At 33.9% G+C, this 27,410-nt stretch overlaps 8 protein-coding genes across 23 annotated transcripts; 3 read left to right on the top strand and 5 right to left on the bottom strand.

Annotated features, from left to right (window-relative positions):
• The first annotated feature begins 495 nt into the window (after nt 1-495).
• On the top strand, nt 496-2,551 carry LOC110666926 (uncharacterized). Its single transcript, XM_021827603.2, has 4 exons — nt 496-1,019; nt 1,339-1,497; nt 1,616-1,724; nt 2,005-2,551. Exons 1-4 carry the CDS (start codon nt 675-677, stop codon nt 2,220-2,222), a joined length of 831 nt encoding a protein of 276 aa, XP_021683295.1. The 5' UTR covers nt 496-674; the 3' UTR covers nt 2,223-2,551.
• Nucleotides 2,552-3,155: 604 nt separating this feature from the next.
• LOC110666925 (transcription factor DUO1) lies at nt 3,156-4,771 on the bottom strand. The gene is made up of 2 exons (XM_058152305.1): nt 4,139-4,771; nt 3,156-3,781 (listed from the first exon to the last, which is right to left on the bottom strand). The coding sequence occupies exons 1-2, from the start codon at nt 4,409-4,411 to the stop codon at nt 3,314-3,316; spliced, it is 741 nt and encodes a 246-aa protein (XP_058008288.1). The 5' UTR covers nt 4,412-4,771; the 3' UTR covers nt 3,156-3,313.
• Nucleotides 4,772-7,226: 2,455 nt separating this feature from the next.
• LOC110666923 (probable mitochondrial import inner membrane translocase subunit TIM21) lies at nt 7,227-12,224 on the top strand. 2 transcript variants are annotated; one of them, XM_058152294.1, is made up of 8 exons: nt 7,227-7,674; nt 8,271-8,336; nt 8,445-8,463; nt 10,041-10,204; nt 10,652-10,830; nt 10,935-10,983; nt 11,512-11,631; nt 11,761-12,224. In XM_058152294.1, the coding sequence occupies exons 1-8, from the start codon at nt 7,486-7,488 to the stop codon at nt 11,935-11,937; spliced, it is 963 nt and encodes a 320-aa protein (XP_058008277.1). In that variant the 5' UTR covers nt 7,227-7,485; the 3' UTR covers nt 11,938-12,224. The 2 variants fall into 2 exon arrangements, with proteins under 2 accessions (XP_058008277.1, XP_058008276.1); XM_058152293.1 differs by having other exon boundaries at nt 7,230-7,674; nt 10,646-10,830.
• A 184-nt stretch (nt 12,225-12,408) lies between these two features.
• Nucleotides 12,409-13,442, bottom strand: LOC110666924 (uncharacterized). The gene is made up of 3 exons (XM_021827601.2): nt 13,027-13,442; nt 12,839-12,909; nt 12,409-12,742 (listed from the first exon to the last, which is right to left on the bottom strand). The coding sequence occupies exons 1-3, from the start codon at nt 13,252-13,254 to the stop codon at nt 12,724-12,726; spliced, it is 318 nt and encodes a 105-aa protein (XP_021683293.1). The 5' UTR covers nt 13,255-13,442; the 3' UTR covers nt 12,409-12,723.
• Nucleotides 13,443-13,921: 479 nt separating this feature from the next.
• Nucleotides 13,922-19,997, bottom strand: LOC110666922 (uncharacterized). 14 transcript variants are annotated; one of them, XM_021827595.2, is made up of 6 exons: nt 19,657-19,997; nt 18,705-19,532; nt 17,913-18,572; nt 16,162-16,224; nt 15,973-16,076; nt 13,922-15,889 (listed from the first exon to the last, which is right to left on the bottom strand). In XM_021827595.2, exons 1-3 carry the CDS (start codon nt 19,687-19,689, stop codon nt 18,489-18,491), a joined length of 945 nt encoding a protein of 314 aa, XP_021683287.2. In that variant the 5' UTR covers nt 19,690-19,997; the 3' UTR covers nt 13,922-15,889; nt 15,973-16,076; nt 16,162-16,224; nt 17,913-18,488. The 14 variants fall into 14 exon arrangements, with proteins under 14 accessions (XP_021683287.2, XP_058008283.1, XP_058008284.1 ...); XM_058152300.1 differs by having other exon boundaries at nt 18,043-18,572; XM_058152301.1 differs by having other exon boundaries at nt 15,973-16,224; nt 18,043-18,150; nt 18,248-18,572.
• Nucleotides 14,059-14,655, bottom strand: LOC110666971 (uncharacterized). Its single transcript, XM_021827656.2, has one exon. The coding sequence runs from the start codon at nt 14,653-14,655 to the stop codon at nt 14,059-14,061; it is 597 nt and encodes a 198-aa protein (XP_021683348.2).
• Nucleotides 19,998-21,563: 1,566 nt separating the features above from the next.
• Nucleotides 21,564-23,531, bottom strand: LOC110666918 (transcription termination factor MTEF18, mitochondrial). Its single transcript, XM_021827586.2, has one exon. The coding sequence runs from the start codon at nt 23,386-23,388 to the stop codon at nt 21,763-21,765; it is 1,626 nt and encodes a 541-aa protein (XP_021683278.2). The 5' UTR covers nt 23,389-23,531; the 3' UTR covers nt 21,564-21,762.
• Nucleotides 23,532-23,581: 50 nt separating this feature from the next.
• Nucleotides 23,582-27,401, top strand: LOC110666920 (uncharacterized). Of its 2 annotated transcripts, XM_021827589.2 has the most exons (10): nt 23,582-23,972; nt 24,086-24,187; nt 24,307-24,531; nt 24,658-24,716; nt 24,817-24,908; nt 25,030-25,142; nt 25,435-25,497; nt 25,862-25,944; nt 26,562-26,618; nt 26,896-27,401. In XM_021827589.2, the coding sequence occupies exons 1-9, from the start codon at nt 23,628-23,630 to the stop codon at nt 26,572-26,574; spliced, it is 1,095 nt and encodes a 364-aa protein (XP_021683281.2). In that variant the 5' UTR covers nt 23,582-23,627; the 3' UTR covers nt 26,575-26,618; nt 26,896-27,401. The 2 variants fall into 2 exon arrangements, with proteins under 2 accessions (XP_021683281.2, XP_021683280.2); XM_021827588.2 differs by lacking the exon at nt 26,896-27,401 and having other exon boundaries at nt 26,562-26,828.
• Nucleotides 27,402-27,410: the final 9 nt, after the last annotated feature.

The following is a 27,410-nucleotide window of genomic DNA, read 5'->3' as shown; positions in this document are numbered from 1 at the left end:
TAGTTGATTTTTCTTTAAAAATAAAAAATTTCAAATTTAAATCTTTTCGTTTACACAATTTAAGATAATTGAAAGAGAATTTTATAATTTTACCTAAATAGTTTGTACTTAGCCGATTTTAAGTCCGAATAAAAAAAGAAGATTGTGATTGTGTAAATATATAAAGACTCTAATTAGATAAATAGAGTACATTAAATTAGAGGATAAAAAAAAATAATAGATTTAAATTAATTTAGAGAAGAATAATATAATATAATCAAGAAATATTATATATTTTTAAAAATTTAATTTAAAATTATTTAGATTAAAAAATTTATATAATTATTTTTAATAAATATTTAAAATAAAAATTTAATTAAATTGAATTGAACGGCTGCTAATTTGATAATTTGTGCATAAAGGAAGAGTTGTCCCAGTCTTTTTATGTCGGTTTCTCAATTGATGAATAATAATAATAATAATAAAAATTGTGCTTCTGGTAAACGGAGCGCCGTACTTTAAGTCCTGTATGACTTGCTGGGAAATGACATGCGAGGATACAAGAAATGTACTGGAATAAACAATGAAGGTCCGATCACGCTATCTTATTCGAGTCTTCATTATTTCGTTCCAAGCTCTCTGGCTTGTATATATTTGCTTCGTTCCCCTTTTCGTTCCCCATCCTAATCCAACCAATGGACTCCGCCATACCAAACTCCAACGGCGAACGCCATGAATTCTATCAAAACGTCGTCGTATTGAGGCACGGCGACCGTATTGACAATTTTGATCCTGACTGGGCGACCACTGCCGCTAGGCCCTGGGACCCACCCCTAATTGAAAATGGTCGTGTCAGGGCATTCTGCACCGGCGGGTGCCTAAATTCGCGTCTCGGTTTCCCGATCCACCGCGTCTTTGTTTCCCCCTTCCTCCGCTGCATCCAAACCGCTTCTGAGGTTGTTTCCGCTCTATGCGCCGTCGACGACTACCTCGACGTCAGTTGCGGCGACGGTGTAGCAATCGATTCCTCCAAAGTCAAGGTCAAATCACTTGAGCTCCATGTGTATAATTGCGGTTTGCATTTTCTTTTATTGTCTCTGAATCCTTTTTGTGGATAACATTCTGTATCGATTATGGCTTTACAATACTCTGCTAATGGGAATTTCTGGATCGGAATTTTTTTCAAATTGTACTAAAGTTAATCCTAAATTACAACATATTTTAATTTGTTTTCATTTGGGCAGCTATTAACTTACAGGCAACTCTTTCTCTTCTTTTTCGTGCTTACTGCATTGCAAGTGAATCATTAAATTTCATTTTTTTTCCATATTAGATTCATCTTGTTTATGCAATTTTCAGGTTTCTATCGAGTATGGATTATGTGAGATGTTGAATGCGCAAGCCATTAGACATGATGTTGCACCCAAAGATGGGGATTTTGGTTTCATTATCTCCGAGCTTGAAGCCTTGCTACCAGCTGGGACAGTGGATCACACAGCAAAACCAGTTCATGAAGAGGTATAGGTTATCACAATCTTTTTTAAAAAAAAAGACATATTTAATGTTTATATATATGCACAATAATCTTCCTCGTTTCTGTTGCATTTATCTTTTATTCATTTTCCCCGAACTCTAGCTGCCACGGTGGGAAGAAACAGTAACAGATACAAGATTAAGATATGAACATGTTTTTAAGGCACTTGCGGATAAATACCCATCAGAAAATTTGCTGCTTGTCACACATGGTAAGCTTCAATTCTGGTTACAAATTCATCATTGGTTGTCACAGTTTTAAATGATTTCCTGGATACTCACTTCTATTTACACATTGCCCTTGCACTTGATTACCTTTCCTGCAAAATATTTAGTTCCCTTGATATGGTGATGAATCTTCCAAATGTCACCTCCAGCTGCTATATCATTGTGCTGGTGCCTTCTAAGAAGCCTGCATATTAATCTTAAACTCTTCTTTTGAGGTTAACAACTCAACATTTATCTTTTTTATCAATTTTTATATAAATTCAGGAGAAGGAGTTGGTGTTTCAGTTTCTGCATTCCTGAAAGATGCAACAGTGTATGAAGTGGAGTATTGTGCATATTCACAACTAAGAAGGCGGGTTTTCCAGGAAAACCAGTCATTTATAGCTGAAGACTTTGAGGTGCGTACTAAGAGTAATCAAACTGGCGTCAGTTACTGCTCGTCAATCGCTACACCCAATGGTGCCATGGATGATTCTGCATGAAATTTCCACACTAAAATTGATTTAACTGCGACATATTCAGCCCATTATTTGGGTGCTTTTGTTCCCCCTTCCCCTCCCCTCCCCTCTCTTCCTTTTGTTTGTCTGTGTGTGTTTACACAAGAATTCTTGTAGCAATTCATGATTCACAGCTAATTGATTGTACGAGTCAGATAAATACAGGTATTGCATCATGGCACTTCCTCATTTCTACATTGATTTTAGCAAATGGGAAAGAAAATTGGTGCAAGGATCCTTCTTTGGGATTTTGTAATAAGTCAACATTGTTCTGAAAGCTATGAATAAAGTTAAATTGAACTTCGACGGACAAATGAACATGGCTAAAAAGGACTTGGCGGTTACAATTGACTTGACATATGAGGGTGATTGGAGGGATTTGATTTCCCCTGATTTCAAGCGAGAGGATAGCTTTGCTATAGTCTTTCAAGCTTCTTTTCATACACAGCTTTCGATCACCGAAGACAAAGATGGGTTTTTATGTGTGGTTCAAGACATTCCATAGTCATTAAAAGGGATATTAAATGATGGTACCACTACAAAAAAATGATGTGTGTGATAGAGACATGGTGATGCCAGCTGCCTCCCCGACATTGCAATTTGCAATTACATGATTCGTGGTAAAATCCATCCTATTGTTGGAGTGGAGCAGCAATCCAGCTCTTTTGTTAGTTGGTGTTTCTTTTCCCCCTTCAAATGACAAAAATATATTTCCTTCCATAAACTTAAACAACTCCAGCATCTTGAGCCTTGTCCAGGAAAGGCAAGCCCAAGATAATGGGCTAACAGCAAACAAATCGCACGCAAGTGTCATGTACCTTTTTCTTTTAAATTTATTTCTCTAAAACCTCAAGATGTTAACTTAGAGATTATGGGACCCTTTTCCATGCGAAGGACAATAATTTATAATTTGGCATATTGTTTAAAAAGAAGTCGTAAAAAGTTATATACTGGCGGTTAGTACAAAGAATAGCATTCACATGCACAACAATTTCATAAGAAATGCAACTAAAGAAATTAGTTAAGAGTTGATCATCCACCATCGAGATGAAAACAGCTACGTGACTGACACACTGCTAAGGGCTTGGAAGTGGTACAATGTTGTCAAACATGTCCGAAGGGAAGTCATCGAAGAAGGTACCACGAGTTGCAGGATTCCTTACTTCCCTCGCACTATTCATGCAGCCTGGAACCGGATCAAACAATGGCGGCCCCAGGGCAAGCTGTGGTTCAAGTTCAGGCTCATCTACTGCGCCAAACACATTGAATAGGTAAGGATCCTCAAGTCTGGCTAGCAGTTCCTGGCTTTCTGGAGAAAATGTAAGGTCTGGTTGGTGTTGTGAGATTTGAGGGAAAGGATTTTGCGTTTGGGCCTCCAATTGAACAAGATTTGTATCATAGCTAGACAACTCGATCTTAACAATATCTGGATGGAATGGCAATGGCACCATAGAGATTGGCTCAGGGGTTTCAATGTAGGATGTTGAACACGACTGTGCCTTTGTAGATGATTCTTCCTCCATTGGAAAGTTGAACATTGGAACCTTAACAGGAAAGGAAAAAAAGAAACACCAAAAACGTCAAAGAAGATTTTAAATTATCATTTCATGCACAAGATTGAAACCTTAAAACATTAAGGATTACGATTTCTTTTTTTTTTTTTTTTTTGTCCTTCATATACTTGTAAGGGAATTTGTACTGACCTTCATTGAGTTAACAGATAAATGCTTCCTATAGTCCACTAAAAACAGAAAACAGAAAAACAAATTTTCCCAGAATGCTTTTTGATTCTCCTGTGTCCTTCCATTAAAAGTCCCCACTTAATATAATTTAGAAAATTAAAGTGAAAATAATCATTACCCAGAGGTAGAATTTAAGCCCAAGTGATCCATTTTGTTTACCTGCAGAGTGGGAACATCACGAAAAGGAATTTCCTTTTTAGCCTTCCGTGGCTTGGAGTTAGAGGAGGAAGAAGTGGAAGGAGTCGCCGAAGTCTGTAGAATCCTTGCTAGCCTTTTCTGTCTGCTACTCCAGAAATTCTTCACATCATTATCAGTTCTCCCTGGCAAATAAGTCGCTATTTTGGCCCATTTGTTCCCAAACTGTGCCTGCAACTCTATCACAACCCTCTCTTCCTCCACTGAAAACTTGCACCCACTACACCAACGACACATCCATTATCATAAACATGTATGTGAATTGGGAAACGATAACGCAAATTTGGAGAAAACAGCATGATCAAAATCTTATAAAATGATTGCATGTGGAGACAGGGAGAGTAGCGAATTAATTAATTACTTCTTCAGATTGGGTCTAAGCTTGTTGACCCAACGGAGGCGACAGGACTTGCCGGTTCGCTGCAAGAGGCCTTTGGATCGAATGGAGCTCCAATCACGAGCGCCATATTTCTTCACATGGTTTCTGAGCACCTCATCTTCCTCTGCTTTCCATGGCCCCTTCCTCATCTCATCTTTCTTTCCTTCCATTGTTTATTCTTTCTCACTTCGAAGATGAAACAGAGCAAGGTTCACTTCTCGTCTATCTTTTGATTTTTCTCTTCTCTGTGTTATTTTTATTTTTATTTATTTTTTTATTTTTTTTTTTGGCATTGACGGTTTAGGCGGTTACTTCCACTACCCTCCACTAAAACGCCCACATTCGCAAATTTCTCCGGCTCAAAATTTATGTGAAATTACTTTTATATCCTCTAAACTTTTTACACTATTTATAAAAACATATTATGACTTAAAAATATATATAATCTATATAATATATAAACGTGTGAATGAAGAAATATTGGCTTTGATTAAATTGTTTTTTATTATTTATAATATTTATAATTATATTTTTTAATATTTAATTTAATTTTAAAATTTATATAAAATTAAAATTTTTAATCTTACTTATATTTAAAGTTTATTTAATTAAATTTTTATTATAAAATAATTTTAAATAAAATTTTATGAAAAAATTTTCGTAATTTATTTTATTTACAAAAGTAGAAAGATATTTTATTTATATAATTCATTTTTTAATGAATTCTAATAAATTTTTATTTTTATGTTATAACTATTTATGAAAATTTATTTTAATACAATTATATTTGAATTTACATAGAAGAACAATAAAATAAATTAGTTTTTATCCTCAAAACATATGAATTTTTTTATTAATATTTTTAAAATTTTTATTTAATTTAATTTCTTATAAGTTTATTAAAAAAATATTTCATATAAAATAAATTTATATTTTTCTTAATTATAGATATATTTTATATATATAAAATATTTAATTAGTATGTAATATATAATATAATTATATGACTTTAAAATTTTTAAATAAAATTACTTAAGAAGGAAAAAAATAAATTATATATATGACAAAATATTTAAATAAATAAATATATATTATTTAAAAATTAATAATTAATAGAATATGTTAAGCTTAAATTTAATTATAAAATCAATATAATTAATAAGGTGATTATAATTTATAATGTGGATTTTTTTTATTTTAAAATATACACTATTAAAGTTTAAAAATATTAATGTTTATATATATATATAAATATAATATTTTTTAATATTATAATTTTATATAGAAAGAAGTAGAAATCATATTTTAAATATAAAAATATTATTTCAATTTAATAAATTTATATTTAAATATAAATACATATTAATAATCTTTTTAAAAAAAGTTACAATTTTCATATGAATATAAATATTATATCATTTAATAAAATTTTTATTTATTTAGATTTAATAATTTTTTTATTGATATTTGACAGTTACTTCTAGAAAAATAATTAAGAATTTCTTTTATTGATATTTGATGGTTACTTCTAGAAAAATAATTATAAAACATTTAATTTAAAAAATATTGTAAGTTAATTTGGTAAAATATTTTATTATAAATCAAATAATTATTTATATTTTTTTCTATAATTATTTTAATTAAAAATAATAATATATTAATGTTAGTATTTTTTTATTATATTAGCATCCCTTTTTCTATTTTTTTACAATAAAGAATATTTTAGTTATTAATTTATTATTTATCAATAATTTATTAATATTAATATATTTTTCATTTTTTTTAAATTTTTTTCCACATTATCAAAAAATTATGTAAAATATTATATATCAAATAAAAATTAATAATATTGATACTTATTGATATGGATATGTATAATTAATTTTATAAAATAAAATTAAAAAATCAAATTAAAAATAACAAAAAATAAAAAAAAAATCAACATTACGTTATACTAAATTAAATTTATTTTTTTATTATATCTAAAAATTTTGAATTAATAATAAAAAAATTTTAAATTTTTCACATTAATTATATATATTTTATAAAAATTATAAAATCATAAAAATTAATTAATCTCGATAAACTCAATACTTATAAATTAATAAAATAATAAATAATTAAATTTATATATTTATATAATAATAATAATAATAATAATAATAATAATTAAATTTTCATTATAAATCTCATTTCTATAATTTTTTATTTCTATTGTTATACTTTTATTTTTATTAACCTAATATAAAAATGATAAGTGGATATATATTTCATGAAAAAAAAATATTTTATAATAATAATTAATATATTATAATAATAATATTTTATATAAAAATTAGTAAAAAATAATATATAAAAATATTAAATTACGAATATATATAATAAGTGTAAAAATTGTAATATATGAAAAAAAATTAATACTTAAAAATATATAAAATAATGATCTCACCATTAAATTTTAATTTAATAATATTAAATTACCTTTAAAAAAACGGCGTGTAATTTCTTTTTTCTCCCCACTCTGTGTGTACGCAGAGGTTAAGAAAAGCTCATCTAATCTATTAATGGGCCAATTTTGGACTTTGTATATGGGCCAAGTTTTCGCTAAAAAGTCCAGTATAAACAGAAACGGATTAGACTCGTATTGAATTGTCGGGTTTCTTGTACGTGCGGTTTTCTGATGGCACGTGTCTGCAATAGAACCCCGAACCCAAAGTGCTTCGTGCTGTTCGGTTTTGGGTTTACCCGACCGTTGTCGTCTCTGTCGCTCTGAAAATCTGATTTCTGGGTCTTGAATATTTGTCGATTTTAATTTCTGGGAATCCTGTAGTTCACTGGTTGAACCCTCCATGTAGCGAAATCCTTGGGCTGTATAGGTCCTGTTATTTGTTGAGTTAGAGATTTTTTTTTTAATTATAATTTTCAGTTGAAAATGGACCTTCTCAGGAGATCAGCAATGTCGCTTAGGAGCAGCAGATGCATTGGTTTCTTGGAATGCCAATATGGGTTGTCGTCATTTTTGGAGCGGAAGCCTATAAAGCGTGTATCTGATGTGGGTTTGGCTTCTTTTTCATCATCCATGGCTACGCGGAAAACTGCAATTGGTAATTCGACTAAAAGGGTACGTTTTTTTTATCCTGCGTATGTATGAGACAAATTGTGATTTGTTCCTGAGGTTGATATTTCTACTTTCAAAGCCTCCTTGCCTTTTCCGAGAAAACCATTCTTGCTAGTGCTATGCGTATGCAGTTGGCCACAAACTAATGTGCTTATGTATGTTTTGTTGTAAAAGATTCTAGGACTTACTGCAAACTTAAACCTTTTTTAGTTACCATAGAGTTGAAGCTGGATATTACAGTACTTTTTGTGATCTTAGTTGAGTTCGACTATATTTGTGTGTTTATGCAACTGTTTAAGACAAACTGACAGTAGTTTGATAGGGCTTAGGTAATAGTTGGCTTTAATTTAGATAAATGCTGAACCAAAGTACTTGCCCTTTTCCTTTTATTTTCTAGTGAGACCCCCTTCTCCCTTCTCTTTCTAAATCCCCTATGGCATTTCTATGAGACTAATAATCCAACCGGCTGTCATAGGTATTCTTTTAACTACTGGTTGTCAAAAGTAGTTTTTTCCTTGTGCAGTAATCCGTTTATTTCGAGTACGGTAGTTAACTGTGGTGTAGTAACAAATTTGAGTTACTCTGTGGTGTTGATATAGTTGCTAGTTGCATTTAAGTCAGATTATGGGAGACAACCTACTGCTGATGCCAACCATTGGTCTATGGTAAGTTGTTTGTTCTTGGGCACTCTCATTTTACTTCAACACATAAATGGAGACTGATTTTCTCTCTTTTTTTTTTTTTTTTTTTTTTTTTTCCATTTTGTTCTGCAGGAGATATTCTGTCCTAACGGTTAGTAAATGATTCATAATCCCCACCTAGTATGGGGATTATAACTCACTCTTTTATTTGCACTCTTAAGAAATTTTTTACTCTTTATTAGGTCCTTTTGCAGTTAGTTCATTCTTCGTGTACCCCCTTCAAGGTTTCCTTTCATGATCATCCATGTTGCTTGTTGGAGACATCAGATATATTTAGATTGGCGCTTTTCAATATGTTTGTTTCTTTTTGGATTATTCATTTGTTCATTTTTGCTCATCCAAATTCAGTTTCATCTTATCTCTTTTCTGGTGAGACTAAGAGTCATACTTTCCTGCCTCTGAAAGGGATGTTCAACAGAGTACTGCAGGTTTTCAAAAAAATGTTATAATCTTCTCCTATGATTTTTGTTGATGACTAGGTGTTTTTATTGGTTTGCTGCATCGTTGTGAAACTTATACAAGGGACAGAGATCTTTTACACTATGTTTGGATTTTTTTTTGAGAAAGAAAAAAAAAAAAAAAAAAAAAATTTTTTTTTTTTTTTTTTTTTTTTTTTTTCTCTCTGTTGTTTGGAAAGAAAAAAAAAAAAAAAAAAAAAAAAAAAAAAAAAAAAAAAAAAAAAAGAAGATAATCTAACTTTTTTTTTTTTTTTTTTTTTTCTCTCTCTCCTCAATACTCAGAGAGAGAAAGAGAAAAAAAAAAAAAAAAATTTATTTTCCTCCCCTCCCTTATTTTCCCTCTCTTATCCAAACAAGGGAAAGTGTTTTTCAAAGTTATTTTCCCCTAGTTATTTTCTTTCCTCCCATTTTCAACCTATCCAAACATAGTGTTAATATTCTTATGCTTTTTGGATTACTTGGTATCATTTTTATTGTAGCAAATAAAATGAGGAACTTCATTCCTTCCTGCTCCTCCCATTCAGCTTTCTTTTAAATTTCATAATTTTTGTTAAAAAGTAAAAAAAGGAATATATGTTGTCTGTCCTCTTGTTTTCTTCTTAGTTTATGCAACATTGCATATCATTTGATATGATAGGGTCTTGTAGTGCATGCCATAAGCCACATTATTGGTCTAAGTTCAGCATGGCCTTATGCCTTGCAGTTTGCACATTTACCAACTGAATCTCTTATATCGCATTGACCTTTGGAGTCATTTTTAATTTTCTTTTATAAATAGTAAAGACGGAAGTCATTTATAAACGCCAAAACTTGGGCCAATCCCTATACCCAAGGCAACTATGAAAGAGCCATTTCACTAGTTATCTACTTATAATATATCTTACAAACCTTCATCCTTTCTGATAGGTTAAAATTAATTAAGGAATTTAGTTAAAAGATCTAGAAGAAAGCAATCTAAGATATTCTTTTGATGTAAGGGCCTATTAAAACGGAATGAACCCAACAGCCTTTTAAAGGTGTGGCCCTCTCCAAGATAAGAAGGATTTGTAGCCAGGGAAGTCAAATTAGACATTATTTGGTGCCAAAAGTTCAAACTGGCATATATTGTCAAGCATGCATATTCACTGGTTTGCAGCGATAGTAAGAAAGTAATTTTATGTTGATATGTTTCCCTTTTCACAATTTATTTCTTGACAGTAATGTTTGGCAGGAAATACTGTTCTTTGTGGAGGGCACCTTGGTAAGGAATGCATGGTTGGCCTTGGATCACAATTCCAACTCATGAAAATCCATGGAGCAAGCACTATTAATGCTTGCTTTGCTAGATCATTTGCATCAAGAGCTTCAAAGCAAACGGAGCAAAAAAAATCCGAGGTTTGAATTCAAATTGAAGTTAAAGAACTCTTATGTTTGTGTTGCACATGTTCTTAGCAGGTCAGCATAGCCATTGGAGTAGATATTTGAATACAATTCTGCCATCTTGATCCATATTTCTGAATAAATCACTAAATGAAGGCATTAATTGATAAAAATAAAATATGGACTTGTTTTCTTATTAAACCAATCACTTTATGGTATTTAGATTTTTTTTTTCTTTCTCATTGTTGAAGCAAAAAGTGTCTTTCTATAGGGAAATTATGAAAATTACTTTGTGCAAAAATTAGGTTCAGTTATTAAACATGAATACATCTGTATCATTCTGATATGATTTCACTCATTTCCCTTCACATAATAGCTGAATTTTTTGTTCTCTTGATTTTTACTTTTCAAGTCATCTCATATCCTAAATTTGTTACATGTATTCTTCTTCCATAGGAACAGACTAGAAAAGAGGTATCTACTGTTGAGGATCCCTTCGATGCTCCTACATATAATATTCCTGAGAAGCCTGTGACTTTTACGGAGGGGGCATCCTACAGTATTATAATTCTTGCAGGTCTTGGAGTTGCAGCTGCTGCAGCTTATGCTGTTTTCAAGGAACTGATATTTGAACCAAAAGAGTAAGAACTAATTTCCTTAATTATATTATGTTATGGTTTGAATTTAGGGATTTAATTTTTGCGTTCTTCTTTGATTCCCACCTGATTTGAAAAGTGGTCTATAGGTACAAAATTTTTAACAAGGCTCTGAAAAGGATTCAAGATGATGCTCAGGTTTGTAAATTCAGTAAATATTTGTCTTCAACTTGCAATATTTCAAATGACAGTCTCTCCGGCTAGTTTAGTTCGCCTAAAAAGAAGGCCTATGTTGGGCTCCAGAGCTGGTTGGTGAAAGCGTCCAAACAGGAGTCCAAAGAGCCTTGAATGAACAAAACAAAAGAAGAAATCAAAATTGACTGATTTTGCAGTAGTGATATATGCACCTACATAATCACCTGTATCACATAGCTATTAGATGCAAACAAGTAGAGGCACTGCAGATTGGTGCAGTTGAATTATACAAAACTGAGATGGTTGGTCATGGCTGATTGGTTCAAAGTTCTTTAAAATTCTATCCACAACATCATCAAGAATATCATAGGCAAGAATTTGGGAAATCTAATATGTGATTTGCATGGCAAATTGTTGAGGTTGCTCTGATTTGCATTTATTATCCTGTAATCTGGTGCTATGGTACTAAAAAGCAGCATCAGCTATGGTTAATATTTTTATTACAAGTCTTGGGTTCACTTGCTTTTACAGGTCAGAGTGAGGATTGGATCCCCTATTACAGGTTATGGTCAGGAAAGCCGAAATCGTGCTGCTCGCCAACGTATTCCCAATAAGGTCTACACTGATGAAGATGGCGTGGAGCATGTTCTGGTAACAGAGATCAGAATTGATGATACTATTGATGTTTAACAACCATGTCTTCAGTTGAAGTGTAATTCATGTCTGCTTTTTTTTTTTTTTTGATAAGCATTCATGTCTGCTTTATCTAATTGAATGTAGGTTAATTTCTACATTCGTGGGCCACATGGAGCTGGCAAAGTTTCTGCAGAGATGTTTAAAGACAAGGTGGACAAGCAATGGAAATATACATACCTGATTGTGCAGATTATGCAACCTTCCCAATCGCAACTGATTCTAGAGTCTTATATGCCAGCCCCAGTACCAGTGCCTTCGTAAAACATGTATACAAGCATTCCAAGCTTACAAAGGTTTCTTTGTGTACCAAGTTACAACACAGTATATCCATGACTAATTCCCACCAACAGTCATGCAAAATTTCTGAATTTTTCTGTATAGTAGAGATTGTCTTAGCTTTCTTGAGTTCTAGCATTTTGACCTTAGCTATTGAAAATAAATTCACTTTGTGTTTGCGTAAGAATTTTGGAACATTGTGGATTTTCCTTTGTTTATTTGTCATTGCAACATTGTAGAACTTTGAATCTCAATGCACCCTAAATTCAATATTTCATGTCTTCTTTTCATGCTAATTGGTCAACTATCTGATCTCTTAGATACTGACCTAATGGCAAAAAACAATGAGCGAAGGGTGTTATGCTAAAATATTGAGAATAATCCAATGGGTGTTATCGCATTAATATTAGAGTTATCAGATGTTGAATTCGAATTAAGAAATCTAAAAAACAAAGATAAAGAATAAATTTTGAATCTTTACATATTAAGAAAGCAGGTCTCAAGTCTAAATCAAGGAAAAACAAGAAGAATTTTTAACATTATACGGACTGCAGAGTACAATACAAAATCCACGGCCATTCAACTAAATTAAAGACCTACCACTCATAACTCTACATTCTTGATGCTTCTTCACTTGGTCACATATTCCAAAGATAAAGAACCATCTGCTTTCTCCAAGTGAAGTAAAAAGCTGTCTTCTTCGCTTATTAAAAATGGTAAAGACCATCTGCTTCTTAAAGCCCAGTACCGTCTGTAACTTTGAGACTTTCCTCAAAGATCATCTACTCTTCTGTACGAAAAAAAAAAAGGCAAGCAATGATAAATTTCTACATAGCAAGTACCAACTCAACAAAGGGTATAGTACGAATATGGAAAGAACACTTACTCCTCTCTTGCCGTTGGAGGAATACCAAGTCCGGTCCTCACTTTAGTTCCCATTTCCAGAAGGTCCTCCACCTGCAAAAAGTTATGCATTGAGCAATCCAACACGAAATTATACAGAAAATGTAATCAAATTGGAAATAACATATATAGACGCCAAAAAGCAAGCACACAAGAAGAGAGAGGTGAGACCTTGTGGATGCCGGAGGCTTGAAGGGCAGCAACGGAGGCAGAAGCAGCGGAGCTGACAAAGAGAGAGGCGACCGCGAAGGCTTTGAAAGGCATTAGACGAGAGTCGCCGGCGTAGCCTTTCCGATATGATGACATACCCCACACGAATTGCGTACAACTGGCCAAGCCCCACCAGGACCAGCCCGGAATGCCATGGCGGCCGTTCCCGTTCTCGTCCATTTTGGTCATCGAGAGGGAGCCATCTAATGGGTCTTTATTTTCGAGATTGCTGAATATAGATGCAATTATTGCCGGCCCGACCCAATTTATCCTGAACCTGAGTAATTTTCTTTGGTATCGTCTCGCTTCCAAATATTGCGCCGGCGGAGGAAAAAAAAAGAAAGTTTACTGTCCCTAATTTTCAAAATCCATCTTAATAATAATATATACTTAGATATTATAATTTTAATATATTATATTTTTAACTTATAATTTTTAATGAATAAATTTATATGGTATAATAATAAATTAAAATAAAAAATTTGATATATAATTTATTTGTATATAAATTTAATATTTTTATATGCTAGTAATAATGCCGGAGTCCTCATAAAATGTAACTGCATTGAATTCCCTGATTCCTTCACACGGTTTGTTAATCAAATCTACCGCCGCTTGGTTGCTGCCTAGCCCGTTTACAAGAGTTCCAGCCTCAACAAACAACTCCAATTAACAGTGTTGATTAGATTATCCATAATGAAAAAGTAATTGCAGAAGTAGCTTTCAAATTGATTATACTTATAGAGCTGTTCTGATGCTATTATGCTTATTCTCATTGTTATTGATCGCTGCAAATTTCACCATTAAAGTCTCCAATTAATTCCAAATTAAATCCTTCTAATCATAAAGAAAGGCATTAGCAATCAACATATTATTCATTAAAAACTATTTCAAATGTAATGAAAGAAATTAACAACAATCTTAAAAAACTTGTACTCCCAAGTCCTAGAACCCTAGAAAAATAAGCCCTCCAACGAAAAGAATAATAAAAGATTAATCCTTCCTCTTACGAATTTTGTACGAAGCAGGAGTTATCGACGACAACCCCAGACCAGGAAATACGCTGTCAAGCTCTCTCTGGACATTCGTGATTCTCTTCTTCTTCTTCCTCCTTGGCAATTTGGCTCCAATTATGGCCAAAATATCCTTTTCAATCTCCTCTTTTGGAAGTGTAATACCGAAACTTGGTGTCATCTTCTTGTTCTTGTCCCTCTTATCTACCTCTACTTGATCAACTTCCCTTTTCTTCCACGCCGCTGATCTATTGGGCCTCAGATTCCAATTCTTTGGCGATGCTTTGCCATCTATTTTTCTGCCAATTAAGTTCTGATCATCCCCAGAATCAAACTTGGTGTTGTTAGTAAAGGAAGGCAAAATCTGTGACGAAGACGACTCACTTTGGATCGGAAAACTCAACGTTGTTGGATTATTCCGTGTGTCGTTGAGTGAGATAGCTTTGGCGTGAGTTGGTAGAGGCATTTGTGTAAATGATAGATGCAAACGATGGGGGTTAGGGCGGTCGGCTACCCACCGAACCATGAAGGAGAAATTCTGCTGTAGAGATTGCTCTTCTGAAGAGACTTCTGACATCATTATCGAGGGGTTTGAATACTGAATTGTGAAAGTAGAAAGAAGAAGGCAATGATATATAAATATATTTACAAAAGTAAAGATATTAATAATCCTATATTAAGTAGAATACTAACCCTTTTAATAATCCAAACACAACAAGGAAATTGTTTAATAATTAAATTATTTATACTATTCGTTAATGCTTGTTTAATTTCATAGTAATTAAGTTAGAGCCTATAGGTTATAGACAAAAAAAAAAAAAAAGTCAAGTTTAAAAAATTTAAATAAATGGTTTATCTCAATTAGTAGCTTATATAATAAATAATTACGAGTTGCCACATATGTTGTGGGTTGGTGCTACTTCATATTCTAGATGGAAAAGATTAGAGAATCAAATTTTAAGTGGTTTCATTTTTTTTTTTTTTTGGAAATAAGAAAAATGCAGTGATAAGCTTTGGAGAATTGCTCATCTCTATCTATTATCTATTATCGTATGCTTATAACAGTATTACACAACTTGATTAAGCTATAGTTTTATCCTTGCTAGTGACATAAAATAAAATATTAATAAAATTGATGAAGGATTCTCGAAATCAGGAATTAAAAAACGTAGATAACATGAAAAGGATAGGTATGCGATTTGCCATCGAAGCAGTTGTTGGATCTTGGTTCGCAAATGATTCAGAAGAAGGACCTTTGATCTTCCGAGTTTTTGTTGGTGGGGTAATATCACTTGATAAGTGAAAACCATATCATTAAAACCTAACTCAACTTCTCATTATCACATGCAAAGGTTACAGGCAATACTCGTTTAATTTATTATCAATGGAAGAATGATAGAAAGCCACGGAACAGATAATAAATCACTTTCATTTCATCACAATTTTTTCAATACATTTATACAAATATCATTACGGATGATTATTTTTTTATGGTTATAAATGTTTAACATTTAAGTTGAGAACGAGAAGAAAAAAGGTGGCAGTGGGGGAAGGATTAAAAATGTTACCGAGATACTTTTTGAAAGGAACTTCCACCTAAGTTTTTTTGTGAAGAATGTGAAGGGAAATTTCCGAATAGAACAGTAAAATAAAATTTCAAACAGATGCAAGCAGAGTCTTTCATTGTTCCAAAGAAAGCTTGACAGCATCATTTTTAGTTCACCCTTTTTGTAAACAACAGTAGATTCCCAAATACCGCATGCATCCTGTGCTTCAGACGTCTACATGTGACTTTGTGAAGCTCCCAGCCACTGAAAAATGGCAAAGCAATATGCTATTAAGTGCAATGCCAAACTAATAATAATAACAGTAATAATAATAATAATAAACTCACATGTGAAGATGACGATAACCAACATATAAAGAAAGCTTTAGCACCTCAATTCCCCTCCACAGCTTGTCAAAGCAACTCAAGTAGAGTTTATTCTTAATTTGCATCTAGATTACATCCCTTAAAAATATATCAGCAAATTTTCGAATAGAAAAGGTGAACTACTTGGCAAATAAAAGCATATGCATTCACCGTTATGTTCCACTCCTGAGCTGAATAGCTCCAACCTTCAACCATCACACAGATGCTTTATTTCTGTAATTAACATAATAATAATAATCAAGTTCAAACCCTTCTCTGTCTGCAAAAATAACAGGATCCATGGAAAAAATGAATAATTTTTCATGCAAAAAAACTGCATGCCTGAAAACCATACATTTAACCCCATGGCTGTTAAGACTTAAGGCCCTAAGATGCAAATTCATTGTTCTTCAGTTTTGCAAATGAATGGGGAGCTTATACACAGACAAAAAGCTTCTCCACAAACTATGATGGATCAGAACTCCCAATACCATGCAAGTTATGCGAAACAAATGAGTAGTGAACATCAAAAGTACTTGTTCAACCCAGTTCCCAACACAGATGATATAAAATTTTTTTGTTTTAAAGCAGATCAATAAGTTGACATTGTAATAAAGAAAAACCAGACCAAAACATTTACAAAGATTTTCACAATAACCCCACCCCTTTTATCACCTATCTAATATGTCCCAAGATTAGAGATCATGAGACCTTCATGAGTGACCTCCAGGATTGATCTAGAAACATAAGATTTGATCACCATATCTAATACAGAATGTTCTATCTTACAAAGCAAGCAGAGAAGTTGAGAAAATATGTAGAAGAATAAAACTATGTCAGAAAAATTCACATAAAAAAGTTTTTGCATGCTCCAAATTGGTAAGGAGTATGCAAAAACAAGTCCTCGCCTCCAATGCTTACTTCCATCGGCTCATTTTTCTCATCATTAAATTATCTAGTTCAAGGCTAATTCTTAAAATTTAACAATAATCTGCACTTATCAAGTAGACTATTTAAATGACTGTTGCTCAGATTCAGGACCAATTCTATGATCAATTGCTGTTCTCATAAGACTTTCGTACTACCCTGTGATCTAGATTGCAATTGCAGTACTCTAATATCTGCAATAAAATTTCTTTTTTAGTACTTGATTTATCCAGTTGCATCACTCGATTGTACACATCTCACCAATAACCATACTGCACATATAACTCGCACATCTTTCAAATAAGGAAAGATAAAAGGCCAGTGACTTTGCATTTTTCAAGAAGAAAACAACAGAAATAATAAGTACATAAGATAGCCATGTCCAGAACTAAACAAAGTTCCAACACAGTTCACAATGAATTCTGTGCGTGCATCAATTTGCAAATTCTGAAAATTCTTATTATCATGAAAATCTTAATAGTTGTAATTCCATAGGAGATAAAAATTATAGTACAACTATATACAATGCCTTAGATTGCTGTGCAAAAAACTAGTGCGCTTACAATTCTAACAAATAAAAAACTCAACTTTCAAATGCCCGGCTATTAATAGCAATATTACACAAGATCGCACATACCTCAAATAACAACAATATCGTGCATGGCTCTTGAAGTCGACCAACAATGGCAATAATGCATTTAATTATCAAAGGATCATACTTTCCTTGAATTGATTAAGAACTGGTAATCTAATCTTTTCCTTTTTCTCTTTTTTGCTCTACTAGATGCACATTTGGAAAGAAAAATAATGCAGATATGAAATATGGAAGTCAATCAGAACACCACACGCCAACTATTTGGGATACAGAGATATTTCAACGTGTCAGCTAACAAGGAAAAAATATCTTGTGAACTATCATGCAAAATAAATGGTCTAGAAAAGCATTTGATTTCACATTAACTGCAAAAAACAAATGCTGATATTAAAATCTCTACCCATTAGATTGATAGTTCTTATGTACAAAGGCAGCTACTTAAAACACGGACCATAACATTAACCCTTCAAACTTGCAGTGAGCTCCTTGCTGTATAGAGAAAAGGCACAAAAACAAGATACATTCGTTACCCTTTCATCTTTACAGGCTCATAGTGTTTTACACTTTACGCTGGTGTCAACAAGTTGGGCAGTCATTCACCTTCAAGTTCCCAGTTTATAAAAATGGATCATCTATCCCTGTATGAACAGCAAAATTCAAACATCAACTCCACAAAAAGCATAAAAGAATTAACTTGTGATGAAAAGATAGTGCAAATGAGAATTCCATGATCACATGCTTGTTATTGCTTAAAAATCCATCCAATCAAGTAAGCCACCTTCTCTTCTTTGATGTTGTTTGTCTTCTTTGTCCTTTCCTTTGCTAACAAGAGAGCTTCATAGAGATTAAGTTTCTCAACATTTTTTCAATAAAAACAACATTTACCCAATTTTCTTCGCCTTTCAATGGCTTACTCAGGTACCGAACCAAAAAAAGTAGGGAACACAAGAAAGAAAAAGTTGACAGTTCAGAAACATCAATATTGGACCTTTGGAGGAGCATCAGAAACTTTGTATACATCAGGCGTGATCGAAGACAGCCACAATCCAGGAAACAAGCACTGCAAAACCATCATAGAAACAATGATTCATTAGCTACTCGAGACTTCAGTAATCTTAAGAACAATTATCCCATAAGGAGCTGAATTTTAACGAACAAAACGAGAATGTAGAAACAAGGAAAATTGACTCACATCAAGTTGTTTCTGCACATGCTTCGGTCTCTTCTTGGGCCTCCTCGCAGGCTTTGACCCAGTCAACGCATAGACATCCTCTTCGATTTCCTCTTTGGTAAGCGGGATCGAGAGCTTTAGCTTCTTCTCCTTCTCTTTCTCTTTCTTCTCAGCCACCTTAGCATCGTTAGTATTCCGTGACCGAGTCAATTCAGGGCGACTCGGCTCCTGAGCTTTGGTTTCCGGCGCGACGGCTCCACAGATCTTCGGTACACCTCCATTCCCATCAGAAGCCTTAATCACGGCTCGTCTCGGCCTCAGATTCCATGTCTTCGTTATCGTTTCCTCCGCATCGTCCACAACTGAGGTCTGATCCCCTGCATCCACAGAATCGTCAGCGCACTTGCTACTATTAGTCCTGATGCGAATAAAGATCTTGGATTTCCTGTCGGAATTGTCAACCGCAGTATCCGAAGGCCCCAATTTCTTCTCAGATTTCTCGGTCACCCGATCAGGAGACGCGACGTAGTTCCCAGTTTTCACGCCGTCAGACTCGGCGGTGTCGCGTTGGGGGGATTTGTGAGAGGAATCAGCAGCAAACTTGCGAAAGCGGTGGTTATTGGTGTGGTTCATGGACCATTTGAGATCCTGTAATGGAAAGTTATGGAGAGGCTGATGAGATTTAAGAGTTGAAGAAGCCATGTCTGCGTATTTGGTAGCGTCTCTATGAGGAGAAGTTTGGTGGGTTTCGGAGGCTGAGCGAAACACCATTGATCGAAGGGAAAAGAGAGAAGCTTCTCTGCTTTCCGATCGTCCTTTGAATGTTGAATGAAGAAAGAATTTGACGACCTTACAAAGACCAAAAAAAAATGAATGAGAAGTTGAGGCAGAGACCGGCTTTGATTGGATAAACAGCTGCAATGGAGGAAACTGAATTCTAAAGAGTAGAGAGAATCGAAGAAGAAGAACATACAGAGATGAATCTAAACCCTAAGGCCAAAACCATGAATGAAATTTGAGAGGAAGAGAGGCAAGAGCTAGCATGCGTCTGTGCGTGCGTGCGTGCGCACTGTAGGGGAGAAGCAGTTACTTTGTTGTGCCAACACCTCCTCAACTGGAATCAAACCGAAGAGCCATATTTCCATTTTTATTTTTTTATATGACGATATTGCCCTTTCTGTGGATTTTTATTAGTTGGGCGTATTGCGGTGGCAACTGTCTGGTTATAAAATTTTTCTCTGTTAATATGGATTTCTTTCGTTTGGTGAGGAAAAAAAGAGGGAGAAAAGAGAATCTATACATAGAAAGAGAGAAATTAGAAAACCATTTGATGATCGCCAACAGAGTTTGAGCAAATGTATTTATCCATCTGAATTGTCCAAATTATGTTATCATCATTACCTGTGGTATAGCTGATGGATTACTTGAGTGATTGTTACTTCTTTAGAAACAATCTACCAAGACAGAATCCTCAATGGAAGGCAAATCTGAACACCATGCAAGGATAGTATCTTCGACCTTACTTGCAGAGAGTTGGGTTTATTATTTGTTTCAGCGCAAGAGAACACTGCAAGCCTATAACTTGTAAAATTTACTCCAAATATTCATCTTTCCTGCCACATGAATTAGGCCTAAATGATTTGTTTTTGCCATATTCAGGAATAACATGCCAATATTAGAATTTAAAACTTGAGACACTTGGGAATAGATTTTAAGGACCTATTTGACATTATAATTAAAGATGCTATTTTAAAAAAAGTTTTCCGTATAAATATATTAGCTAGAAAATTTTAAAAAATAATTTAAAATTAAATTTGATAAATTTTAATTATTTAAAAAAAATAAAATATCTTTCTCAATTTATTTTTTTTTAACATTTAAAATAGTATTTTATTTTTTTAAAAGCAATTTTGGTATCAAACTATTAAGGACCTATTTAGTATTGATGATAGTATTACTATTGAAAATAATCACTTTTTTAAATATATTAGATAAAGAGTATTAAAAAATAATTTAAAATTAAATTTAATAAATTAACATAAGTATACTAAAATAATAAAATAATTTTTTTCAAATTACTTTTTTCAATAATATTCAAAATAATACTTTTATTAGAAAAAAGAAAACAGTTTGAATCCTGTAAACTCAATACCAAAAAGCCACTAACACAGTCACATAACTAAAAACACCTTTTATAGAGGATGTCCAATTTGACTTATAACTCAATCAAATCTACTTGTATTTAATTTAACTTATAAGATAAAAAATCTACTTAAAATAAGTAAAAAATCATAAGTACTCATGACTAATTTATTTATTTTAAAACTACTTTTTAACTAAATAAAAAATTACATTATCCTAATAATTTTTAAAAATATCATTATCCTCATTTTAATAACTACAACACTTAATTACATATTCTTTTAATAATTTTAATCAATTAAATTACTTTTAAACACTTTTTAACTAAATTATTTAAAAATTATTTTTAAATAATTTTATCAAATAATTAACAACTTATTTTTAATTTAATTTATAAATTAAAAAATATATTTTAAATTAAAAATTAAAAATAAATAATCAAACCAATCAATCTCATATGCAGAGTTGCAGCCAACACACAGCATCAAGCAAAAATAAAATAGCTATGAGGACACAAATAGGCCCATGTAATAACTGTCGTCGGTCTATGCTAGTTATTGTTTAACTTTAAAGAGGTGAATCTGTCTTGAACGTTTTCTCATTGCCATTATGACAAACTGCTTGCAATATCAGAAGCATGGCCAGCTGCTGCTCAAAATTGGTATGAATTTTGTAAGGATATAGCTCGATATAGGAACCGATACATACAGTGCCACAAAGGCCAGGAAGGAGGATCCATGGAAAACATTTCTTGCACCAGTCATGGCTATTAATAAATCTAAAAATACAGTATGTCAATCCAGGAAGGTTTAAATGATAAATTTCTATATACTGATTCCATAATTGTAACAAACAAATTCCCTGTCCACACTGAAGTGCTAATAAGCTGCATTGACCAAATCAGTGTCTAATGCACTTTTCATTCATCAACTGGTGTTTAGTATGAGAAACATTCAAACCAATGTTTTAGAGCAGCTGGGTGAATTCCATAAATGCGAGCAACAAAATTTTTTTCGCTAGTTGCAACAATACTTGCCATGGAGTACTTACGTGTACACAAACCTTTATCTGTAAGCCACATATGGAATCTGCACCTGGGTTTAATTCGGCTCTCCAAATTAAAACACAGATATGCTGGAAATATATCCAGTTCCTGCAATGAGGATCCCAAATCCTGGCAGAGGAAGTTCACTTTCTGCTCTAGCATTTCTGGCTTTTGGTTTAGGATCTTTGGCATCGTTCTTATCATCATACAGAGCTTCGAGAATGCAATCCCCAAATGAAGAAGGCAATCAAATCGCTCCTGCAGTTCACTACTAGTACCATGCATATGGGCCAAGACCTTGGCAGTTAAAGCATTTTCTCCAAATCCAATTCCAAGCAAAAAATCCACTTTGTACATTGTATGAGTAGGGGTTCTCGAAACTCGAATCCTCTCCAAGCTATCACTAAATTCTTTATCCAAATCTTCATCAGGGTCTCTCATTGCATAACTAGCTATTAATTGATGATTTCCATCCTTGATTTTATTGAAAAACCACACATGCAAATCCATAGCTCTCATCACGTGAGGTAAATTTGCCATTTTATTTCTGCCCAATACATGAGGGTACTTGTGGGCAATAACTATTACCTCTTCATCACTAAATCCAAAATGTTTAAGTAATCCTTTAACTGAAATCAAGGGCTTTTCCATATCATAATTCCAAATTTCCGGTCTCTGAAGTAGCAACAGGCCAACATCTTCATTTCTAACACCAAATCTACCAAAAAACTCAGCCTTTTGCACAAAAACCTTCACTGGATAATCGACAAAAATGCTTTTACTCTTACCTATCAAATCCCCTAGCTTCCCCTTCTCAAAACCCAAATCATAGAACACCCGAATTTTCATACAAATCTCATACCAAGCATCCACATTTCCTTCAACGCAACTCCCCATATCGAAGTCTAAAAAGAACCTTTTCATATCATCAAATAAAGCATCAATTTCCCCAACCAATTCACCACTCAACACGTAAGGAAAAGCCAGACAAATACCAATCACTGAAATATTACTAAATCCATATTCCCTAAACCCATCAAGCCTAGAGGATAACTCCTCCGAACCTCTACTAAAAATAGAACTCTCCTCCTTATACAAGTTGCCTAACTTGTTCCATGGAAACCCAAACCCAGCAAGCGCACAAGCTGCACTTAACACACTTCCATCCTCAGAAAAGAAAAAATTTTTTGTGGGCAAAAACCCGTGAACCTCATTGTAATCGATACCAATGCTTTCATAAAAGAACTCGAATTCGTTGATGGGATGGTACCTGAGGAATTTTCTCACGGACCTGGAGAAATCAGAGGCCGAGAAGTCAATGCTGGCAATGAGATTGGAAAGAGAGACGAGGGAATTCTTGCTAATGTGCTCGGCGTAGGCGAACGGCAATAACCTCGTGGAGTGGAGGTAGTCTGTGAGAGCCTGCTGAGCTTCACGGATTGCTTTGGGCCTATACTTTGAAGGAATTTTTGATAAGTTTCGGAGCCCTGGAAGAGAGCTGAAGTACCGGCATAGCATAGTGTTGAGAGATTTCGAGATGGGTATGGTAAATTTAGGGTTTTAGAAGAGAAGATGGTCTTGGGGCATGGAAGCCCATTATTGGTAGCTATCCTTGGAATCGGAAGCAAGTACTAGCAGAGCGTGTGGGTCCCAATCCGAAAGAGAGGCTATATTTGTAAATTCATATTAGTGGAGCTACCTTAAAACCCTCCGCTGGAAATTTCTTTCTCAAATTGACATTTTTCGCTTAGACATCAATGTATTTTCCCTACCCTTACACGCAATACTATCCCCAGCCCACATCGACAATAATGGCCCAATCGGGCGAAATTCCGATGAACCCTGCCCCACCGGTCACCCTCCCCCACCCTGTGGTCTCAGCTACGGCCAAGCGCCGCCGTGATGAGTTTGACGTTGCAGCGGCCTCCGCAGCAGGTGAGATGGAAGGATCGGCCCCAAAACGGGCCAAATCGCAAGACGTTATATTTAGGATCGTAGTGCCGTCGAGGCAGATCGGGAAGGTCATTGGCAAGGAAGGGTGTCGTATTCAGAAGATTCGAGAAGACACCAAAGCCACTGTCAAAATCGCAGATGCAATCGCTGTACTCACCGATTTTTCATTTCCAATTTCCTTTAGTTAGGGTTTCCAATTGGCAATTTTTTTATTGAAGACTAAAGCATGCATTTTTTCTTCTTTTTAATCTTATTTGTGCAGCGACACGAAGAGCGCGTAATAATCATTAGCTCCAAAGAGAGCGATAATTCCTTTTCCGATGCCGAGAATGCGCTCAAGCAAATTGCTACTTTAATTCTAAAGGTGATATTGCAAGAATTACCCTCAATGGATATGAGTTTGATTAGAAATTTCACTTTGGCTTTTTTATGTGGCGCACTTTTTTTTTCCGGTCTAATGTATATATATATATATATATACAGGAAGATGATAGTCCTGTGGAAGCGTCAAAAGTTGTTGGTGCAGGGCATGTGGCTGCAAACACTATAAGGATGTTAATAGCAGGTTCGCAGGCAGGTTCTTTGATAGGGATATCTGGTCAAAACATTGAGAAATTAAGGAATTCATCTGGTGCCACTATCACAGTACTGGCTCCAAATCAGTTGCCTCTCTGTGCTTCTGCTCATGAATCTGATCGAGTTGTGCAGGTGAGCTTGGTCTTCAATTTTAATTATCTTGCTGTAAGATTAAATGGGAATCAAATTCCTGGTTGATTCAAAGCGCTTTAAAGAGTTTTACTAGAAAGAATACGATTATAATTCTGTTAAATTCAGATATCAGGAGATGTACCTGTTGTGCTTAAGGCTATAGAGGAGATTGGTTGTCAACTCAGGTAGGTTTTTATTGAATTTTCTTATTGATATTATGTTGTATACTTTTTTTGGACAAATATGTGAATGGGATTATTTATGCTTCTTTGGCATTTTGTTTAGGGAAAACCCACCAAAACAAGTGATTTCTATCAGTCCAACATACAACTATGGCGCAGTTCGACCAACCCAACCATATGTTGACCCAACTTCAGGTTATTCTATGTTTCATATTTTAGAACTATCCTATCTTCCAACTGCTACGTTATGTGGCTGTATCAAGTTTTAATATTTTGTGTTATAACCACATCATCTTTAGGACAAAAAATCTTGCAGCTGATTATGTAACCTTGGAGATGATGGTCTCGGAGACATTGGTTGGTGGCTTGATCGGTAGATGCGGCTCCAACATATCCAGGATCAGAAATGAGTCAGGAGCAATGATCAAGGTAGGTGGTTCATCAATTCTTAAGCTGTAACCAACTTATTGATCTGTTGCCATGCGGCACTCAAGAGTAACAAAGTCATATCAAAACAGCCTTGGCTAATTGAGAATACAGATATTTATGGACTTTTATCCGTTCAAAGTTATCAAATGCCTTGATTTGGTTTTCAGAACATAGCTAAGCTTCTATTATTATTATAGTTGGGCCATCATAAGTGATACATGAATAAAAATTACATTTAGCTTGTTCTTTTAACCCTTTTTTCCCCTGCTGGTTTTCTGTGGTTCCTGTGCAGGTTTATGGTGGAAAAGGTGAACAAAAACATAGGCACATACAATTTGGTGGCACTGCTCAGCAGGTTTGTTATTTTTTTTTTTCAACGGTTGATTTGAGAAGTTGGACAGAAGTGTGTAATGAAATGTATGACATTAATGTTGGTTTGAGACTTCAAGTGTTGCGGCTTGGAGCAGTCATTTTTCTGTAATTATGACCTGTGTTAAAAGTCTGTCTAAAATACCTATACTGGGAAGTTAAAATTACATAATAGGTAAGTTTGCTAAAAGTTTGTCTAAAATAGTATTTCTTCAGGTTATTTTATGTTGGATCTCTTAGAATTAATGATGTTGGTAAAAGGCGCTGTTGGATTTTAAGATGAAACTTTTGTTTTTTTTTGTGTTTTTTTTTTTTTTTCATGTTAATTGAAGTCGTTCATTGTGTAACAGGTAGCATTGGCAAAACAGAGGGTAGATGAATGCATTTATTCTCAATTGGTACAAGCAGCTGGTGCTCAAGCTCAACAGTCATTGTGAGTATTCCTCACTTTATATGCTCTTCGTGGTCTCAGGGAGAGTGCTTAGTGTATGCTACTAGAATTTTCCATACATATTCCAACAATGTTGTGGGAAAAACCATCTTGAAAATGTGGATCCAATGTGACAGTTATAACTTCATAGGTTCAATTACTGACAGTTTCTTTTAATTGTCTTATGGGTTTATGAGACATGTCCATTCTGTTTCAATTATTAAAATAATCCTTTCAGAAAAACTTTTAGTTTGCTATGTAGTGCTGATTGTCATAAAGGCTGAAATCAGGAAGTGAAAATGAGCCTGCCTACACATCTAGCATATTTCTTAAGATGAGCATGTCAGAAATTATATCGCGGAGACATGAAATTCAGAGAGATTGATGATGCATATCAAAACAATTAGAAACATGCATCAAAGGCCAAATTGCATAGAGCATAGTGATTCCATTCTCTTCCTCACCACCCACAACACAAACACCCCCCCACCCAAAGAAAAAAAAAAAAAAAAGAAAGGAAAAAAGAAAGAGAGATAGATGATAGCTGCACTGCATTTAGGTACACTTACTAGAATAGAAGCCATTTCTGGGCATTATTGTAATAACTATGTTGTTCTCAGTTTGCAGAGATGATGATGGTGGAATTTAAGAACTTTTATGGAAATTCACTGCCAGTGGTAACTCGCTCACTCAATACTTCATTTTATGAATGTTGATATAATGGTGAGCCATGTAGGTAGATTATTTATGCTTCTTGTTGCAATGATGTGCGAGATCTTTTAATATTAGTGCTTAATGAAAAAGAGTATCCTAGTATTGTAATGATTGATTTTGGATACTTGAAAGTTAAATTCTTTTCATATGCAAGCATGAGTTTTTATTTGGAATCTGCATGCTTTGGTAGAACAAGCACTTTATGAGGCTTTCTTTCTTTTCTTTTTGCACCCCCCTCAGGGTTTTGGGTCAAACAAAAGAGTCGATTGTGGTGTTTTGAGTATTGGTTCTGCCAACTGTGCAAGCACTAGAAGAGAAAACAAGGATCAGTGCTGGCATGTTGACAAGGTTTTGTGGTAGTGGTATTCTATTCTACGCGTCTCGAGGATTTGCCATCGTGTTCTAGTTCCATATCATATGCCTTTTGAGGTATTGAGCGCACAAAATCATGTTCCCATGGCAAATGCAAATGCCAAAAAAAAAAAAAAAAACAAAAAGAAAAAAAGTGACATTGTTAACTTTCAGTCTTTATGGAATCAGAACTTGAACATAATCCAGTCCATACGGAGTTCAGAATATATGTTGCATTTGCTTTGGGCGAGATTGCTCATCCAGCGTCAAAGACCCTACTTATTAAGGCTCCGTGCGGCATTAGATTTTAGGATTGAAAAAAATGTTATTTTAGACAGTTAAAAAAATTAATTTAAAAGAAAAATTATTAATAAATTTTATTTTTAATACATTAATTAATATAT

This window comes from Hevea brasiliensis, chromosome 9 (assembly GCF_030052815.1).
Source record: "Hevea brasiliensis isolate MT/VB/25A 57/8 chromosome 9, ASM3005281v1, whole genome shotgun sequence".
NCBI classification, from domain to species: Eukaryota; Viridiplantae; Streptophyta; class Magnoliopsida; order Malpighiales; family Euphorbiaceae; genus Hevea; species Hevea brasiliensis.
Note: the sequence above shows the minus strand (reverse complement) of the source record. Positions and strands in the feature narration are given on the sequence as shown.

Excerpts from the sequence above, each read along its gene's own strand:
- LOC110666923 (XM_058152293.1), top strand. The coding sequence starts at position 7,486 with ATGGACCTTCTCAGGAGATCAGCAATGTCGCTTAGGAGCAGCAGATGC. Across the intron at positions 7,675-8,270 it reads TTGGTAATTCGACTAAAAGG|TTGCTAGTTGCATTTAAGTC; the intron begins GTACGTTTTTTT and ends GTGTTGATATAG. Across the intron at positions 10,205-10,645 it reads CGGAGCAAAAAAAATCCGAG|GAACAGACTAGAAAAGAGGT; the intron begins GTTTGAATTCAA and ends CTTCTTCCATAG.
- LOC110666922 (XM_058152295.1), bottom strand. The coding sequence starts at position 19,689 with ATGGTTTTGGCCTTAGGGTTTAGATTCATCTCT. Across the intron at positions 19,533-19,656 it reads TAGGGTTTAGATTCATCTCT|GTCGTCAAATTCTTTCTTCA; the intron begins GTATGTTCTTCT and ends GGTCTTTGTAAG. Across the intron at positions 18,573-18,704 it reads ATGTGCAGAAACAACTTGAT|TGCTTGTTTCCTGGATTGTG; the intron begins GTGAGTCAATTT and ends ATGGTTTTGCAG.
- LOC110666924 (XM_021827601.2), bottom strand. The coding sequence starts at position 13,254 with ATGACCAAAATGGACGAGAACGGGAACGGCCGCCATGGCATTCCGGGC. Across the intron at positions 12,910-13,026 it reads AAGCCTCCGGCATCCACAAG|GTGGAGGACCTTCTGGAAAT; the intron begins GTCTCACCTCTC and ends AACTTTTTGCAG.
- LOC110666925 (XM_058152305.1), bottom strand. The coding sequence starts at position 4,411 with ATGTGTCGTTGGTGTAGTGGGTGCAAGTTTTCAGTGGAGGAAGAGAGG. Across the intron at positions 3,782-4,138 it reads GTGATGTTCCCACTCTGCAG|GTTCCAATGTTCAACTTTCC; the intron begins GTAAACAAAATG and ends TTTCCTGTTAAG.
- LOC110666920 (XM_021827589.2), top strand. The coding sequence starts at position 23,628 with ATGTATTTTCCCTACCCTTACACGCAATACTATCCCCAGCCCACATCG. Across the intron at positions 23,973-24,085 it reads AAATCGCAGATGCAATCGCT|CGACACGAAGAGCGCGTAAT; the intron begins GTACTCACCGAT and ends TTATTTGTGCAG. Across the intron at positions 24,188-24,306 it reads TTGCTACTTTAATTCTAAAG|GAAGATGATAGTCCTGTGGA; the intron begins GTGATATTGCAA and ends ATATATATACAG.
- LOC110666918 (XM_021827586.2), bottom strand. The coding sequence starts at position 23,388 with ATGCTATGCCGGTACTTCAGCTCTCTTCCAGGGCTCCGAAACTTATCA.
- LOC110666926 (XM_021827603.2), top strand. The coding sequence starts at position 675 with ATGGACTCCGCCATACCAAACTCCAACGGCGAACGCCATGAATTCTAT. Across the intron at positions 1,498-1,615 it reads CAAAACCAGTTCATGAAGAG|CTGCCACGGTGGGAAGAAAC; the intron begins GTATAGGTTATC and ends CCCGAACTCTAG. Across the intron at positions 1,725-2,004 it reads TTTGCTGCTTGTCACACATG|GAGAAGGAGTTGGTGTTTCA; the intron begins GTAAGCTTCAAT and ends ATATAAATTCAG.
- LOC110666971 (XM_021827656.2), bottom strand. The coding sequence starts at position 14,655 with ATGTCAGAAGTCTCTTCAGAAGAGCAATCTCTACAGCAGAATTTCTCC.